Source organism: Festucalex cinctus, chromosome 17, assembly GCF_051991245.1.
Source record: "Festucalex cinctus isolate MCC-2025b chromosome 17, RoL_Fcin_1.0, whole genome shotgun sequence".
In the NCBI taxonomy this organism is placed as follows: Eukaryota; Metazoa; Chordata; class Actinopteri; order Syngnathiformes; family Syngnathidae; genus Festucalex; species Festucalex cinctus.
Window position 1 is genome coordinate 2,488,984 of NC_135427.1, and position 19,022 is coordinate 2,508,005.

Below are 19,022 nucleotides of genomic sequence, written 5' to 3' on the forward strand. Positions count from 1 at the left end.
ATCCTCCAACCCAGGCCAGGCCTCTCATGCCCGAATCTTATTGGTCTCTCCAAACTCATAAACTCGACTGTACAATCAGCACTCACATCTTTACGCCAGTGGGTAATCTTGTTTGGAAATGGTGGAGGGGCTTTTCTGCAGAGGTGGTCTGCCAATTCCATTATTAACACACTTACATTAGTGACCTTCCATGACTCATTTCTTAATTGGGTTTCTTCAGGAAGCGGAGAAGAAGGCACGGGAATAACAATACCGCCAATACAGGCCTATTATATTGATAACCTGCTAAAATTTATACCACATTTTTGTCCCTCAAAATGATGTTGTTGTGTGTAATTTTCAATAAAAAATACAATTATTACCTAAACAATTATATACCTGTAACATAAAAAGTATACTTTTTCGGCTGCACTGTAACAGTGGGTTGAGAGAGCCCAGAAGATTTAACATCCATCATGTGTCCAACCACACAAGAGGCTCCCATCGTAATCTCACCCGCAAGCCCCCCAAAAACAAATCCCCCTAAATCTACTTTTAGGAGTAAATCCCCTGCCTCTCTGTGCACCCGAAGCGAACAACTGTTCCCCAACGAAACCACCCACCGGCTTTAACTGCTTTCATTTAAATGAATGCACCCAAATCTTCACTTTCTTAACTTGCCTTCAAAGCCAACAGCTGGAATCATGCAGGAATTTCAATTTCACTTAATTGGTTTGAATATTATTATAGTTACAACCAAAAAATGTATTTGTTCACCTATCCATGCCAGCATGTCATTTCCATTCATTTCAATGGGGAAAGATGATTTGACGCACAAGGTTTTTTTGTTTTTGTTTTTTTGTTTGTTTTTTTTTTAGTTAATAGGGGCAGACAGATATACATTTTTTGAGGCCGATTCCGATGTTAAGCAGAAAAAAAATCCAGATAACTGATTAAACAGCATTAATAAAGCCGGTGAAGGGGGTGAATGTCATTATCTTTGTCTTATTTCAGATAATGGATGGATGGAATGTGTTAATATATTTCTTTAAAATTTTTTTTTAAAAAATCGGCCGATATTTTCCGATTTTAAAAGTGATAGTATCAGATGATTAAATTGGCCGGCCAATTTAATCAAATGGTCCTAGTATTTAATAATAATAATAATAATAATAATAATAATAATAATAATAATAATAATAATAATAATAATAATAATAATAATAATACTCTACTATGTACCTATTGAAACATTCTTGTTTGGCGTTATTCTGTGAGAGTTTTCTAATGTAAAATCCAGCATGTGCCTTGGCTTACTAAAGGTTGGGAAACATTGTTATCAAGCACATGGAGCTCCCAGAGAGTGAAAATCCCACGCTCACTTGACGTGGGCTGCTGGTTGACTGGGAGTGGATTGAGCCATGGTTCCCTTGGCTTTATTTAGCAATTTAATGTACTGTAATGCTTCAAAAAAAAAAAAGAAAAGAAAAGACCCCTGTTGCTCCACTTGGCAGTACAGCAAACAAGTTGGTCTCTAATCTATAACCCACCACTTCCCCCCTCATTGCCTCCCACTGCACAAGTATTCACATTACGACGCGGGCCGTATAGACAGACAGACAGACGTGATGAGACGCACACATACACACACTGGAAGGCCAGCTGGCACTAATCCCGCACACTGCCCCCTCCCCATCCCCATCCCTCTCAAAGCCCCAATATGAGCGGAAGTGTGATGTATGGCCGGCCTATACGCAGATGTTGCAGCTGCCCGATTCTAACCTAATTTGCCTCGCCTGGATAAAAGGAAGCACGTGGAGCAGCAGATAGTACTCGGAGTGTTTGGGCAAAAATGATGGGTTGTCATCATAATGGAGGAGCTGGAAGTTATTCATAGACTTGCAATGCTGTCAATGATGGAGCAGGGGCCGAATACTGTTTTTATGCTATGTGATGTCATGAGCTTTGTGATGTCAATCTTCAATTCTTTACTAGTCACAACCAATTAGATCGATTCACTGTCTGTAGTAGTGTTCTGAGAAGTGGGTGTCTTTGTCGGATTATTACTCTCTGTGCAACTCTCTTTGTTTCTCGTCTAGTCAAGTTTGTTCCAAGCCTCTCGATGTGAATAAATAGTTAATAGTCTTATTTGTGTCTGAGCTTTGGGATCCAACCTCTAGCTCATGACAGGACCGAACCACCTAATCGTAGCAAAAAAATCAGATATATATTCAAAAATCATCATAATGCATTTAGTTTCCCAACATTACATGGTACTGCGTCCATTTGAGCCACGCCCCAGAAGCAGCATCTCTCCTCTATGCGTGAGAGGAAAGATTCGGGGCGCTTCTAGTTTTAGTTTTAACTACCTCACAGAGGATATGGGGCTCAAAGAAGCTGATTGCTCGGGTTAATCTGCCGTTTTTGGGGATGGGGGACCTCCTGCCGAGAACGCATTTGCAATGGGGGTGGTCCGCACATGATGTCCTCATTCGATCACACATCTGCTCAGCATCAGCGCTGTGATAATATATTCGAATCCATGGTAGGATCTGAGAGGTTTTGCCGTCGTATGTTGGCAGGCCAAAATCATCATCATGTGAGGATTCGATCGGCCTGAGAACGAAACACGCTGATGTTTTTTTTTCTTCTAGCATCTGGACAGGGTTAGGGTCAGTCCAAGCATCTCTGTTGTGGTTCATTCATTGCTGACCATGTAGGTTTTAGACTCTGATAGAGGCATTGATTTAACATGGTTAACAGTTTATTATTGCAGCCAGTGAGCTTTTCAAACTGATGTAATGATTCTTAGCGACGGCAAACAAAAAGCACAGATGTGATTGCGCCGTCACGCTGTCACGTTGAAGGGTCATTTCCTGACACACACCTCTTGCTGCCTGCCCCAGGCGTCAGTCAAGTGACGGACAGGATGCGGAATGAATGTAATAATCCACCTGATAAGATGGCCGACATTATTGCGATGTGTATCCAGCTTGAAAAGCAATTTTGAAATGGGTTCGCCAACTCTACGGCAAATGAGTTCTCTGATATCGTCTCGAGCCGGACAGGATGCACAGCTGACGTGCAGTCCCGTGTACTACCTGCGGGGTTACTGCTTATGCATGGCTGGCGTGTCACCTGTGCTTCATCTATCTTCTGCATGGAACAAGTCACGTTAAATGCAAATGTGCTCACATTGTCACAGAGAAGAATAAAAACATGGACTTGAACATGTAAAAAGTGCAGGATATTAAATAAATGTGCGCCAGGATGTTTTATTAAGTTAAGAATGAGCTGGGTGTTAGCGCAGTTCTCCATTACAAGTAAAACAGCTAAGAAAATAAAAAGTGTAGAATCAAACACTGTGTTTTTTAAGGTCAGCTGGAAAGCTACTACTGTCTTTGATTAACACCTTACTCTATTTCTAGAAGAACAATTTTAAAAATATGTATTTTTCTTAATGGGAAAAACTGTTTTTGAGGGTTTTGGGAGGTTGTGTTTTGGTTTAGTTTTGTGTGTTTGTCTCTTGTCTGGTTTGTCTCCCCTTGTCTCGTCTTAGTTAACCTCATCCACCCGTGTGTGTCTCCCCTCCCCGTATGTATTGCTAATTAGTGCCCTCTGCCTACTGTTTCCCAGGTGTGTCTTGTTAGTGTCTCATTAGTGTTGTATTTAGTTAGTGGTGTTTGTTCACGCGTTGTGCTAGCATTGTATTATCTTGTCAAAGTGTGGCGTGCTGTGTGGGTGTCGTTTGCTGTCAAGCCAAGTGTTCTCTCATCCAAGCCAAGTGTCTCTCTCTCGTCCAAGCCAAGTGTCTCTCTCTCTCACGTCCAAGTCAAGTCTGTTCTGCCAAGTCTGTCCTGCCAAGTCTGTCCACGTCATGCCAAGTTTGTCCATGTCATGCCCAGTCTGTCCACACTCAAGCCCAGTCATGGCAATCAGTCTACTCATGTTCCATCCCGTCCTGTCTGTCACCATCTTGCTGTAAAGTTCCTCACGTGGCCCTTCAGGTCTGTTTCCCTGCCTTGTTTCTCCGCCTTTGGGTCCATCCACCACATCCACACACCTTCAACTGTGACAGAGTGGACTAGTGACCTTTTGGATGACATCATAATAGGCTCACGGAGCTTCATTTAGACAAGGCAGCTTTATTGATATATATTTATTATATTTAGACTTTGCTACCATCTTATGAAATCTTGGTGCCAATGAGCAATATTGGAGTGAGTTGAGGTGCTTCATTTCGTCTAAAGTAGAGCTTTCCCGCCATCTTGTAGCATCTCAGTCCCAAGGAAATATCCTGAAGTGAATTGAAGAGCTTCATTTATACAAAAGTAGTGCAATGTCACCACCTGGTGGTAGTAACCGCAATGTCACCACCTGGTGGTAGTAACCTGGTGCCAAACAACGATGTTGACGTGTTGAGGAGCTTCAGTTACTCAAAAGTAGTGCTTTGTCACCTTCTCGTGGCATCTCGGTACCAAGGAACCGAGTTGAGGAACTTCAGTTAGACAAAAGTAGTGCTTTCCCGCACTCTGTGGCATTTAGGCAGTTGTATGAGCCTTTTGACGGGTGGCGTCAGTTACTTGCAGATTTTTGCTATTGGCAGCAGGGCTGGGGCTGTGTACAATAATGTACTTTTCAGTGTTACAGTCCACTTGCATTGGGCCCAAGTGATAACCAGCACCAGCAGGAGTTGCATATCAAGGATTCTCACCTCGACTGAGTTCTGTGCGCTACTTTGTGCTACTCCAGTAAATTTTGCAGTGCCTTTTCCGTCTCTCGTCTGCACACTTTGAGCGCCTCTCCTCTCGCCAAGCAATAAATCCACGAGAGACTACCTCTCTGTCGAGTGTTGCCTCGCTAGCGAACCCATCCTGTCCACCTACACACACATTTGCACACACTTACCATGGTGATGGGAACACGCAGGGAAGCTTTCGCAGTCTCTCTCCTAATCAGCTCCATATGTAGTCTCCTCTCTCAGCTCTTCATAGTAAAGTCTTTTACAAGCTCCCACTCACTCTCAGGCACATTTACTCGCGATTACTATCTGGGAGCATGTGCCATGACATACAGTATATTTAATCTTCTACTGTTGCCCCACATACCTTGTAATCTTGGCAGTCAAAAAGCAATTCTCGGTCTTTACAAAATCGGATCTTAAGCCGTTAAACAACACAACTGGGCTAAGATTGTTGTGCAGTCAATCTTCGCAGGCACACAAAGGAGACATATTTTGTTTTTAAGACATTTGGACGGGGTGAATTCAATCTGGCTCAATGCTTTTATAGCAAAGTATTTTTCGTCCCTGCAGCCGGGCCAACCAACAACAGACATTAACAGGAAATCAAGAGGGGTTTTTTTTTCGCCAAAAATACTTCAACTTGAAAACAAAGACAGTCACAAGACTGAATTCATTACTTGAGTGTTTTGTTTCGGAGAGTTATGGATTCCTTTGAATCTCTTTGTTTGAGCTATTGTTATTGAACGCCTACAACACAGTGATGTTGTAGCGATTAATCTGCCAATTTGGAGTTTGTTCAATGGGAACGAAACTTGAAATATGTCCATTTAAATATGTTGTTTTTATTTTTCTCAAGCTACATCGTCAACAAATTAATTTTGGCCTGTTTTACTACCGCTTCTCCTCTAGGGACGAGATAAAACAAAATGACTTGATTTAGCAAAACGGCAGCCAAATCGTCGTTTTCTGCCATCCCAAATTCTCTCACAGTCAGTCCACCTCCAATGTCGAGCTGCCCCAAGTGACTGTCTGGTGCCCTCCCACACACTCCAACTACCGCCACAACAAAAGAGCGAACCCTAATCACAGGACTTCCCCTTCTAACCCACTAATTCCCTCAGAGGCGCAGTGCTAGATGCCAAGAAGTCACACATACAGTGAGCGGATTCAGGTTTTTGCAAAAGCTGCCTTCGGTTGACTTATTTTTTTTCCCAGCTCGAAAAAAACAGCAGCAAAGAAAGGTGCACAAAATTGTGCACGTGGCTAAGTGCACCCATTAAAAGGTCCTTCCAGACATTACAGCTCTTCAGTTAGATGCGACTTGCTAACCACACCGCAAATAAACAGAAATAAATTGACCTTGTAAAACTGGGAATCTCATTTTTGTACTCAAAATAACATAAACATGGGCAGAATAAACATATTTTATGTAAATGTTCCCAACAAATCAGTTTTTGAACGATCAAACACTAATGAAAGGCAATCAAAACCCAACAAATTTGTGCTCCTTTTCCATTTCTCCGTCCAGCTTATAAGATAAAAACACATTCATAAATTGCTTACCCACTCGCATCATTGGATGCGCTTTATGTAAACTGCAGCAAGTTCTTTTTAGCAAACAGTAAATATAAAACGACCAAGGCCAGTCGTCAGTGCAAATAAAACACATCAGCACAAGTTGATGGTTTTATTTCACGTATAAATAAGAATTGATCACAAAATGCAGGCCGAAGAGTAGGAGGATTGTGCACTTCCCAGAATCACATGACTGTCTATCGACAGCATGACACCCCTTGAAGGGATAATTGTGTTGTTGTTTTTTTGTGTTTTTTACTGTGGAGCTAATTTACTTTTTATTTGCGGTAAATAAAAATGCATGTTAGACGCTAGTACTAACACAAAATGGGAGGTGTCCTGGCTGGATCTTCGTTTTTATAAATACAGGAGCAGAACGAAAAGTTCAAATGGAAATACAAGCATGACATTTGGTAAAACTAGATATACTCTTTAAAAATACTGCTCGCCTCACAAAATTCCTAGATGGTGACCATAACGAAAATGTTCTTTTTTCTTTATAACTTAAAGTGCATTGACTTTAAGCCTGATAAATGTACTGAGGGTGAATATGAAGTTGAGTATTGTGGATATGTTGGTACCAGGTGCTGTATTGTTTACGTTTCTAAAAGTGAGCCAAATTATATGGAATTGCATACCCAGTGCTGGGTCCAAAAGAGACTGAGCCAAATTATGTTGGGTTATTTATATCCAACACATTGGGTTGAGGATTTGACCCAGCACATCATTTGACGTCTTTTTCCGTCAATGGCAGTGAATGCGTTAAAGTTGTTACATTAAATTGACTTCAACTTCAACACAACAAAAAAATGGCAGATTCAGCTTTTTAGCCCATCCAAATCATTCAAACTATTCTGGTGAATTGATGCTATACAGATCTGTTTGTTCTCACATCGGAGCATATGTTGCACAGTTTGCGCACTTATAACCAAAATAGTGCCAAATGCACAAATCACACATACAGGCATCTGTTGGCAGTGCTGCACGAACGCAGCCTGCGACGCCAGCAGCGGCGCCTGACAGATACGCAAAGCGCGGCGCGCACGTGAATCGGATAGAATTGAATCTGGCACGGAGATGCGCAGGAATGTGACATATTGTCGCGTATCTGCTCTCGGCTGACAGGCTCCTCTCTCGGATGGGGCGACAAACTTTATCGGCCTCGCGACGCCCCGCGTGCGATACCCTGGAATGAAGGTGTGCATGTGAGCAATGTTAAGTGACGTGTGCAGCGGTGACCGTGCGAGCAGCCGAGTGCGAGTCAGGCGACGCTTACCATTAGTTTCACATTTATGGTAAGTTATCTGAATAATTCATTCAGCACAGGGGCTGTTTCCAGTCTGATCACAAACGGCACGTCTTGCTCGACGCTCTCTGACAGCCCGTCACATGATCGACACTGACTACAAGGGTGTGCATTTATAGTTATGTGGAGTGTTTTTTTGGGGGGGGGGGGTTTAAGTACAGTTTGGCACGCATGTCAGAGCTCAGAGTTCCACCTCCTGGGTGAGCGTTCGCAAACAGATAAAGCAGAGTTTGAAGTTCCTCTAGAATGGTAAGCGCGCGGATTAAAAACATCATGAGCATGCACAGCGCTATGCTACATCTAGGGTGTCAAACTTGTATTCATCAGGAGTGAAATCGTCATTACGGCAACAATAAATACGCTATCTTATGGCTTCATGGTGCCAAAGAACTGCTGTATGTTTACATGAGTTGAGGAGCTTCACATGGGGAGATCTTGAAGTTTACTTGTATACACGCACTTTGCACACACCAATCTCATTATACAGACTCAGTGAGTCAATTTCTGCTTCCGCAATGTGCGCGTTGACCGCCCTGAATTTAATGGGAAGGAGGGGAGCTGATTCACTTTGGCCAGGAGTCGGCTGAATTCCATCCCACGCCCAACTCTATCTGTGCTAGTCAACCAAAATGCCAAAAGAAAGAAAACTCCTGGAATTGCGCTGGGTATGAAAATAGAACCCAAAGAATTGAGATTAAATTATTAAGTTATGGTGGTCCAGTTCAACTCCTGTTTAAATATTTAATGAATTAAATTTAAACCCACAAACATCCATATTATTATACATTCAATGGTCACTTGCTGCTACATTTAATCTCACTGAGGGTCCAAGATTGTAAAGACAACCAAGACCATAAATGTCACTTGGTTTTAATGAGCAACGGGCCATTTCCCCACGCATCTTTAAATCCAAGTATGGTTAGGCTTAATGAAATTAGTCCGATTCAGACCTAAATTTCATGGTTTACTATACAGCACATCCAGATTGGGGGTGAGGATGGCGAAGCGGCAACAGTTCAACCGACAAACTTGTCAGACCGGAGCCTGTTTACGTTTGCGTTCAAGGCGGTTGGGATTATCTGATGGAGGATACGCTTGCATGTGTGATCAGCCAGACAGACGGATGACAGTGGTTGTGGTCAACCTGACAGTCAGCAGTGCAAAAACTCACATCAAGAATGTTTATTTGACTTGCTTCAAGCATCAGCAATCTTAATAATAAGGTATTATTTTAATAGAGATTTTATTACCGGTTATGAGTACGTTTGTCTTAAAATATGGAAGATTGTAGTAGTAAATGAAGTAAATCATCCATCCATGATTTGAAAATGGAGTTTAGTTCATGTGAGTCTTACTAAGTACATAAAAACATGTTGGAAATAAAAAATACTTATTTGTTGATAGGCTGAAACTGTAATTTTGCGATTTGGCATTTAAGGATTTTTGGGGTGGAACCTATCCTCCGTTAGTCACTGAAATCTCACCTATTTTATATTTTGTACACCTGTCAAAACCATGTCTAATATAAAACTATTGCACTATGTTGAAGTGAAGGGAGGAGCATCGTTTAGCTTTTCCTAATTAAAAAAAAAAAAGGGATTTGCTGCCATCTTCTGGCGCCTATAATCAATTCTAAGCTTTTTTTTTGTGGACTTCAAGTTCTCATACTTCAGACTGATACTTTATCTTATTTATAATTTGAAATGCAGCAGGAGAGCAAACATTTTAGATGAGATAAAATTACTGTATGAAAGTTCGGCTTTGCTCCAATGCTGTTATAAAGTTCAAAACTTGGCATCACCAATAAATACATATAACACAAATTGGTAACGAAAGTCTCCTAATGTGTTGGCATGAGTGTAGGTAGCGAAACACTTTTCCCAATACTGTATTTGTTTAATCCTCAGTTTATCATCAAGTGACATTCGGTGGCACTGGATTTCATCACCCAACCACAAAGGAGAAAGAGCTTGTTTGTCTGGCTGCCATCCATTTATCTTATCAATTCCACCCAGTTTGCAGACTTCAAACAGAAGATTGTGAGCGAGAGAGAGACTTTCAAGATTTGCAACGAGGGCTTCAAACTGATGGAATTAAGGGAGGGAAATGTGGACAAATTAATGTTTCTGTTTTGAAAGGAGCAAACATGGTCACGTGACTTCAGCAAGGAAATTGATTTACCTGCAGGGGGGAGAGTAGCTGTTTTTGTATAAAGGTGCAATTATTTTTATTTTAGTAGTGCATGGATGTACACATAAGCGTCCATCCATGGCAGGGAGCGAGTGGGAAAGGAGGAAAAACATCCTTACCGTGATTGTCGTCATCCATCATGATTGGGGTGGTGACAGGACAGCCCTCCTCAAGGTGTGTCCTCACAAATATATATTTTTCCTCTCTTATTGGGGATTTTTTTTTCTCTCTCTCCTCGCTGACAAGCCGGTGTGAGGCTGTCAGACGTCTGGCCGGGAGATAAAGCAGATGATGGCGAAAATGAAGCCCACCACACGAGTGCGAAGTGGCAGCAATCTGCCCACGTCTAAATGTTAATCAGATCCTTAATTGCGAGGAAGGATGTGTGAAATGAAAAGTGTGTCTCCGCGACGAGACTGTTCTCCCTCTTCTCTCTCTCTCTCTCTCTCGTCTGATTCATCCTCCGCGAGTGTGTTCATATTCGCTTCGCTGCAACCGCTCCGACGTCACCAAGCCCCGCCCCCTGCAAACAATGGACACGCGCGCGTGCACGCGGACGCGAGCACACGCATTCCCAGTTAAATGTATGAGGATGTTTTGTGTGAAATGCTGACAAAAAATTGGCGACGCAGTCAAGTATTCAGAGTAGATTAAAGGAATATATCATTTCACTTGTATGTATTGTTCATTACAAAAAATACAAATTATAATACGGGCAAGGACAAACATACAGTAGTGTAAAAATATAGAGTGAGTTGATTTTTGTGTGAAAACTGTTGACTAGCTTAATTGTAAAAAAAAAAAAAAAAAAAAAAGATTATTAATACTAATTTTATTTAACTTTATAAATTTGAGGCTTTTGTTTATTTTAAAATAACGAATTTAATACATTTTGTTTCATCCAAAAAGAACTTGCATAATTATAGTGTTTCAAATAATTTTATTTGGCTGAATATTTCTTATTTGATTTTTTACGTTTAAACATTTTCTTGTTACCAAAAAATAAATGATCGTCCTACTGCACAGTGCGCATGCTGCACCCCAACTTCAAGTTTTTGCCAACATAAATAAATAAATAAATAAATAAATCTTATTATAAATTCTGTTTGGTTCAAAAGGAATTTTCATAATTATAGTGTTTCTTTTTTTTTTAATTGGTTCACATATTTAGAAATATCTGAACGTTTTCTTGTTTCGTACCCAAAAAAACAAAAAACAAAAAAAAAAACACAAATGATCGTCCTACTACACAGTGAACAAGCTGCACTCCAACTTCAAGTTTTTGCCAACATAAATAAATAAATAAATAATAATAATAATAATAATAATAATAATAATTATTATTATTATTATTATTATTATTATTATTATTATTATTATTATTTTTTTTTATTTTTATTATTATTATTATTATTATAAATTCTGCTTGGCCCCAAAACTTAAAATTGTGCCCCCCTCCACCCATCCCTAATATAGGATTTACACCCTCCAATGACAAAAATGACACGCGTGACATCAGGACGTCAAACAGAGGCGAGCAGGATGAGGGCGTCTCCGTCACTTAGCTTCCTTTTCGCAAAGTTTCTTCCATTGTCCCCTGTGGCGTCACACAGTTGAGTCCTCAGCCTCAACCCCTTCCTGGACTCGGTTCAGGGATCGTCCCTGGAAAAGTGAGCTGAGTCACGAGTTCGCATTGGCAGGGACACACAGGAAGTATTGCTCTAAACTCGCGTCATGTGCCTGTATAATTGTGCTCGTGTGGAACTGCATCGGATCATAATTAGAGCTGTGGCTAATATTTTGGGAACTTATTTCTGTGCTTAGCTACATGACAGATTTGAAACAGCTCGACTTGCCTTTTTGATACATTATTGCGCCACATTGCATATTTGAACGTAGTAATACAGTTGTGTAAAAATAAATACAAGGTGTTCCAAAAGTCTGATGAAAATGTAAAACCTGCACGAAACTTGCCATGAATAGCGGACATTGTAACCTACAATGGAGCAGTGAGACGACAGCCATAAATCTTCTCCAATTGGCGATGTACTGCTGGAGAGGAAAATACAAAAAAACGAAGTCTATAGTGGATTAGTGTTAAAGGTAAAATTTTGGAAATATATCCTTGTAAAATAATTTCCAAAACAAACACATTTTGACGTGACTGTAAAAAAAAGTGATTTCTTCTCCAGCTTGCAATTTGCTTTCCTCCTTTAGGCATCAACAAATTCTACAGCCACAAGTCATTTGAAGCATGTGACCATGTAATTGCGCCAACCTCAGAAGCAGCCAGGAAGCCACTAACTGCTTTCTTCAAATCAGACACTTACAGTACCGCTAGGTTATTCCATGTTATTATATGTATGTTTGACAGTTCCAGACTAAATATGATGGGACTGCTACTCTCCAAATCCCACGGTTGAGTCGTGCCAAAGTCCTGTTATCAATGAAACACTAACTTGATACATGTGATGTCACAATATGCACTCCATCTAGATACAAAGCATATGTCCTGCAAATGAATGAGGATGTGCAAACATCACGTGAGATCCAAAATTATTACTCATTCCTTGCTGATTAATTTTTGACCTATAAACTCCATCCCAGCCCGGCACTAAAACGTAGTCATATTTTAAGAAGAAAATAACAAATTTGGACGGATGTGCTTGAAGCGAGCCCCGACGAGGGAGCACGTCAGCCACATTAAGATATGTCGTGCACACATCGATGGAGCTGAGGATGAAGTGACCCAGAGAGTTGCTGAGTGCTTACAGATGACCACGTTCGTGTGCAGCGAGGCCGAGCGTACACATACGGACTGATACGGTCATTTCGCCTGCCATGATTCTGATCATGAAAGCCACTTCTGTTGATTGAATGCAAAGGGAAAGAAGACAACGCTCACATTTGTTGTTTGATTTAAACTACACGCCGAATCAAAAAGTATTGGGAGGCTTGTCAACACGTTCCCAAGGCTATTGGAAATCTTCAGATTTTGTTTCATGCCGAGTTGTTGACAAGCCTTCTGGGAAATGTAGGCGAGTGCATTCCCTGGGGGCTGAGCTGGAATACACAAAAACAATCATATGACAACAACAACAAGTGATCAAAATGACCACAAATGCAACATTTCATTACAAACAGAGAAAATAACATTTCCCAATTCCTCTCGCAACTTTTTTAAAGCAGGCTGCTCACTGTTCTGGATGACATGTCACGCCTGAGGAAGAACAACCTAATGAAGGAAATAGATGAAATTAGCAAAAATTTCTGCTCAGCATGTTTCTTTATCACCTCTTTTTGATTTGTAACTGATTGTACATTCCGAAATTAAAATTTTAAATTATAAATGTATTATAGACTACTATGAATTAGTCATGCTACCTATGCTAGGCTATCGTCGGCTTGTTTACAGTGCTAATGCTAGTTTAGTATTGCGAGCACTGTGACCACTCTAGGGTTTAGTCTCACTTCAAGTCAGCTTGGACATGCTCCCTTTTATGTCATCTATGAAGGATCAAGGCCATTTGTCCGATCTCAAAATCAAATTTGGCCCTTGATAATGAATGAGTGGAGCATCTTTCCAATTGGGAGTGTTGTGTTAGCCATTAAATCCAGCATCGTGATGTGACTCACCTCACAGCTCCATTACATCCGATCCAATCGGATCCCCAAGATGACTCATGCCCTTTTGTTACCATGCCGCGTCTCTTTTCTGATCAGATAAACATAGCTTGGTGACTCCATGGGACATAACAAGTCCCCTCCCGCCAGTGGGATGACTAACTATCTGCATATGTTGCGCGTCCTTTGTGAGATTTTCATTTGTTTCCTGCTCACAGGATAATTAACACATTGATTGAAATGATAAAACTCAGGCATATATATATAAATGAGTCTCATAATAAAATAAAATATTAAAATATAATTAAAAACCTGGAAAAAAATGAAATACAATAAAAAAATACATAGAAAATACTAATAATACTAATAATAATAATAATAAACAATAACATTCAGGTAGCTCCAAGAGTTTTTTATTTTTTAACATAATTCTTCATGGATATTAATCATCAAATGACATTTCATGTTCGTTACAAATTTAAGACACTTGAAAATAATTGTTCATTTCAATAAAAATTAATTTGAATAAATGTTTCAAGTTTAGAAATGTACATTTATGGATGGATGTTCGGAATAAAACATACAAAAATTAACTCAATGTGAAAAATGTCACAAAAATAGCCTACACTGAAATAATAATAATCTCGTCGTTATTACTCGAGTGACGACCAATCACGGCTCAGCTTAAGAAAACAGGTGAGCCGTGATTGGTCGTGACCTGTTTTGTTATTTTCACTGGACAGGAAGTAGTAAAGTGGCTGCCCCCTGAGATAGATTAAAAAAAAAAGTAGATTTTGCTGCTTAATTCATATTTCACAAACACAATATTAATCAGAAGACTGTGTTTAGAGGGGCTGCATCGAACATATTATTGTAACGTCATTTTGGGGGTTGACTTCTCCTTTAAAAGCATCATAAGCAGTCTCGGAGCCACCGAGTTGCTCAGAGTATAGTCATAGTCAACTCCAAAAACATATTTTTTTTTGTTAAACCCCCTAGCTCGGAGTAGTTCTTGGTTGTGCACGACCTGGAGACAACTGCCGCTCCACAGCAACAGCCTCAGCTGGGTTCAACCATCTGTTTCATGAGCTCATTGAAACAGGGGAAATGGATTGCAGGCATGTACTGCATCTCTGGCTGCTCTTTGGAAATGTTGACTTTTTCCTCAATCAGATGACAACAGACTTCCTGTGGACCCCAATATACAAAACACTGTTTAAATGTACAGTATTGTAGGAGTTTTCATTGCGTTACAATTAAAATTGTCAAAACAAGCATGATAATTAGGTTTAACACCAAACGATTAGTCTGCCAAGCACAAATGGCTTTATTTGTTCTGTGGTATTTAAAAAAAATAAATAAATAAAGATGCTTTCCGACCTGCACATTGTGCTAACAAACAGGAAATTAAAGGGTTTAAAAAAGACAAATGAATACATATTTAATACTAATGAAAATAACTGATTGTATTTTTTAAGAGTCAATAAACGAAGCAAAAAAATATTTTAGAAAATCTAAAAATCTAGTCTTGATTTGAGGGTAAAATCAATATTGGCGTCAGAGCCTGCAGTCCCAGTTCTAAGCAACAGGTGGCAGCATTTCACTGTCCTGGCTTGACCGGATGTGCCTCGCAGGGATTCTCCGGCTTCATCTCTGCACAAACTGGGGCTGTTTTCCCCTTTAATCTCGACTCCAGACTCCAGAGTTTTTTTTCGTCCTTGGGTGTTGCCTTCACTTTTCCAACTTTGGCGTGTCTGTGCACTTTGTCTTGACGTGTAAACTACGGGAGTGTGCCAATATCTCCTTCGATATCCAACTATTTTTCCATTCAAGCGCTGTCACGTTCACGTCTTTACTTTTTCTTTTTTTAAAGGACTTGTTGATTTTCGACTGGCGTTAGCCGGCTAAGCTAACTGTGCTAAGCGAGGAGCGCTCCCCGATGCAGGCCATTAAGTGTGTGGTAGTGGGTGACGGGTGAGTTCTTCTTTATTTGTTTTTGGTGACTTCAAAACCCACTATGATCACAGGGTTACTTGTGTTGTTGTTGTTTTTGTTATTAAATTTACGTTGTTGACCCAGTTAGCGGCTAACAGGCTGCGACAGCTGTTGCTCCAGATAACTCAACAGGCACACTTATCCTCACGAGTACAAATTTGACACAGCATATCATGCATTAGACACACAATTACATTTTTATATGTATGGTTTATCGATGGGGCGGCAATACAGTGTAACGGTCACTATTAATTTTGCTGTCAGCATTTTTCATCAAAGCAAGCAGACGTATCGAGCAACCTTTGGACGCAGGACGGGTTGCTAGGGTTGGGCGTTAGGGCTTTAAAAAACAAAACAAACAATAACACAGAAATCTCTGATTTCAATCGATTTTTCATGTTCACCCTAAAAGACAATTACATTATATTATAGTATTCAAAACAAGTTTTGCTTTGTTTTGTTTTGATTTGTGACCTAGTGTCCATTTTTTGTTTTTGTTTTTATTTTTTATTCCGAGCATTATCTAGCATGAACTTCCACAAATCTAATAGACAATATAAATATGTTTTTCTTTACGGTTAATGCACTTTGACATTTTTTTTTTCACCAAAGCATTTCCTGATACATTATATCAATACTTGATCATTCCTTTGTCTTGCGGTGACACCATGTTTCAAGTTTAATGAAATATTGCTAAAAAAACAAACAAACAAAAAACACAAACCTCTATCGAACTTGTTATAAATGCGTGTCATGGTAAAAAAAAAAATATATATATATATATCACAACATTACTTCCTTATGCTTACTCTAGCATTTGGACTGTTTAAAAAAATAAGGGCCAGGGTACAAGAATTTAATATGCCTGTGGTTATCATCTTTCTTTTTATTTTGCTGCGCTGTTTGTGTTCAAATATATCAATGCTAATTCATGAGCTCATCTATGGTGTTTCACATATCTAGCATTAGGCAGCGACTACTGGACCTTCACACGCATCTATAGACAATTTAGTTTCCTCTATGAACTAAACTTGTTTTTAGAATGTGTGAGGAAGCTGGAGTACAGGAGAACATGTACACTTTAGTGATGATGATTTTTTTTTTTCCCTCCCCCAGGGCTGTGGGTAAAACATGCCTGCTCATCAGCTACACTACCAATGCTTTCCCTGGAGAGTACATCCCCACTGTGTAAGCCACACTAGAACATAGACTTAACAATTTTTTATTTTTTTTTTGCAACCAAATGATTTTTTTTTTTCATGTCTTCTTACAGCTTCGATAACTATTCAGCCAATGTGATGGTGGACGGCAAGCCAGTGAACCTCGGCCTCTGGGATACTGCGGGACAGGAGGACTACGACCGACTCAGGCCGCTGTCCTACCCACAGACCGTACGTAGACTCGCATTGTTCGCTTGTCGCACGCCACCGGCTGTCTTGAGTCATTCGCAGGCCCGGACGAGAGTGTGCACACTCAGCAATTTGGAGCCTTGTATCCATAGTACCTATACACAGTCTGAAAAGCAGCTAGAGCTAGAGAAAGGAGCTGTTGTTTACTGCCTTTTGTCCTCACTACAAATCTCCCTCTGTGCCTTAGAAAGTGGGAGGCAGTCTTAAGTGACCACATCGTTTCTGCAGGATTACAATGTTGTGCAAAAGTTTCACATTCCTGATTTTTTTTATTTTTTTTCCATCCCCATTCATCACACTTACTGTCAACTTTTTAACTTTGTTTTCCCCCTTCTAGGATGTATTCCTGATTTGCTTCTCACTAGTTAGTCCCGCCTCTTTTGAAAATGTCCGCGCTAAGGTGAGAATACAGCCTCTCGTTTAATAACACTTTTCCATCTTATGTTTGTCTTTGAGGCGGCTCACTGTCCGCTGTCTTTGCTCATTAGTGGTACCCCGAAGTGAGACACCACTGCCCCAACACCCCCATCATCCTGGTGGGCACCAAGCTGGACCTGAGGGATGACAAGGACACCATCGAGAAGCTCAAGGAGAAGAAACTCGCGCCCATCATCTACCCTCAGGGCTTGGCCATGGCGAAAGAAATAAGTGAGTGACGCACACAGATGTACAGTTTGCATTTTATTTTTATTTTTTTACCTCATCTTCATAGGCACAAAAGTTTGAATATTTGTTTTTTAATTGAAGCATTGCCCCCTTTTCATGCACTACCCACCCACTTTTTTTTTTTTTTTTTTCCACCAGGTGCCGTAAAGTATCTGGAGTGTTCAGCGTTGACGCAGCGCGGCCTTAAAACAGTTTTCGATGAAGCCATCCGGGCGGTCCTGTGCCCACCGCCCGTCAAGAAGAGGAGAAGGAAGTGCAGCGTTTTGTAAAAGCAGGAGCACAGGAAACAGTTGCAGCCCAAGCTCGCCCACCAAGAGGGAAGCCCTGTTTTCTTCATTTTTTTTCCCCCTTCTTTTTTTTTTGTTATATCAACGCTCGTTAGATCACACTAGGTCCTTATTTAAAAAAAAAAAAAAAAAAAAAAAAAAAGATCAAGAGCATATTGGCTGCTTAAATAAGGCAACACTTTTCTATTCAATGTTGGGATTCTGAAGTAAATTGTGAGACCTTTTGTAGGACATTTTTACTTTATCGAAATTCCTGAGGCCTTCATGACGTGACATCTCCATGAGAGGAAAATATTGGGTTCAGTCAGCACTCCCGAAAGCCACATCCAGGCGTTAGTGAAAACATTTGAAGTCATTTCTCTTTTTATTGTTCGCGTGAATTGTGAAAGAAGGACCTATTGTTTACCTACTGACTTTAAAGTGGGCAAACAGTAAAAAAAAAAAATGCTTGACTCCTTTTTTAATTTACTGGAATTGATACATAATGCATCCTGTTTATGAAGAAGCTGTTGAATGCTTGGCCACGAGCGTAGTTTTAACAGCCGTAAGGTGAGTAAATATGGAAGTCATTCATGTAAGTTCGGTATTTGAATACTAATGGTAAAAATGCAGATATTTTGTTAGTTGAACTTTTTACCTTAGTTGTTTTCCCAACATTAACATTTCACGAGCTCGTTTTATTATCTTGAGATCCCCGCTCGTTGCGGTGTATCATGAGGAGCCAAGTGTGTCGTACAATGTGATCGTCAGCTGTAAGTTTTGAACATATTGTCCCCCATCCCCTAAATGAGCAATGATCAAGTCGACGTCTGGACTCCTTGTTTCAGTGGCGCATCGTTGTGCCCACTTGGATTTACAGTTTTGCCTAATATGGTATAATTTCATGTTTTATAAGTAAATAAAGTCAACAAAAATGGTAGGTTTGATGCGTGTCTTGTATTTTTAGGATTATTTGAATAATGTACTGCAGCATGATGATTGGTTGTTTGACAATGTACACTTGTATACTATGGAGGACCAAAACTTCCAAAATTCGAAATAAATAAATGGCTAAAAGTGAAAATGAAAATTAATATAAAAAATATATAATTCGAAAATTCTATCTAAAAAAAATCAATATATTGAAATTAATCCGTTTTTTACTTCCACTTTTACTCATTTATTTAGTCATTTATCTATTTATTTTGGTCATTTCTTTAGTCATATTTATTTAGTCATTTATTTATTTTGAGTTTTGGGCCTTACTG

The 19,022-nt window shown here is 40.0% G+C and overlaps 2 protein-coding genes across 2 annotated transcripts in view; one reads left to right on the top strand and one right to left on the bottom strand.

The window, feature by feature from the left end:
- The window catches only part of LOC144005166 (cytohesin-3-like), a 33,603-nt gene extending 23,325 nt beyond the window's left edge, over positions 1-10,278 (bottom strand). Inside the window, exon 1 of the mRNA XM_077503159.1 lies at positions 9,914-10,278. Coding sequence (XP_077359285.1) covers positions 9,914-9,935 — 22 coding nt within the window. The 5' untranslated portion in view covers positions 9,936-10,278. The remainder of the gene's footprint in view (positions 1-9,913) is intronic.
- Positions 10,279-15,027: 4,749 nt separating this feature from the next.
- On the top strand, positions 15,028-18,699 carry LOC144005598 (ras-related C3 botulinum toxin substrate 1-like). Its single transcript, XM_077503920.1, has 6 exons — positions 15,028-15,392; positions 16,530-16,601; positions 16,687-16,804; positions 17,160-17,222; positions 17,311-17,470; positions 17,627-18,699. The coding sequence occupies exons 1-6, from the start codon at positions 15,358-15,360 to the stop codon at positions 17,755-17,757; spliced, it is 579 nt and encodes a 192-aa protein (XP_077360046.1). The 5' UTR covers positions 15,028-15,357; the 3' UTR covers positions 17,758-18,699.
- The last annotated feature ends 323 nt before the right edge of the window (positions 18,700-19,022 follow it).

Excerpts from the sequence above, each read along its gene's own strand:
- LOC144005598 (XM_077503920.1), top strand. The coding sequence starts at position 15,358 with ATGCAGGCCATTAAGTGTGTGGTAGTGGGTGACGG. Across the intron at positions 16,805-17,159 it reads CGCTGTCCTACCCACAGACC|GATGTATTCCTGATTTGCTT; the intron begins GTACGTAGACTC and ends TCCCCCTTCTAG. Across the intron at positions 17,223-17,310 it reads TTGAAAATGTCCGCGCTAAG|TGGTACCCCGAAGTGAGACA; the intron begins GTGAGAATACAG and ends TTTGCTCATTAG.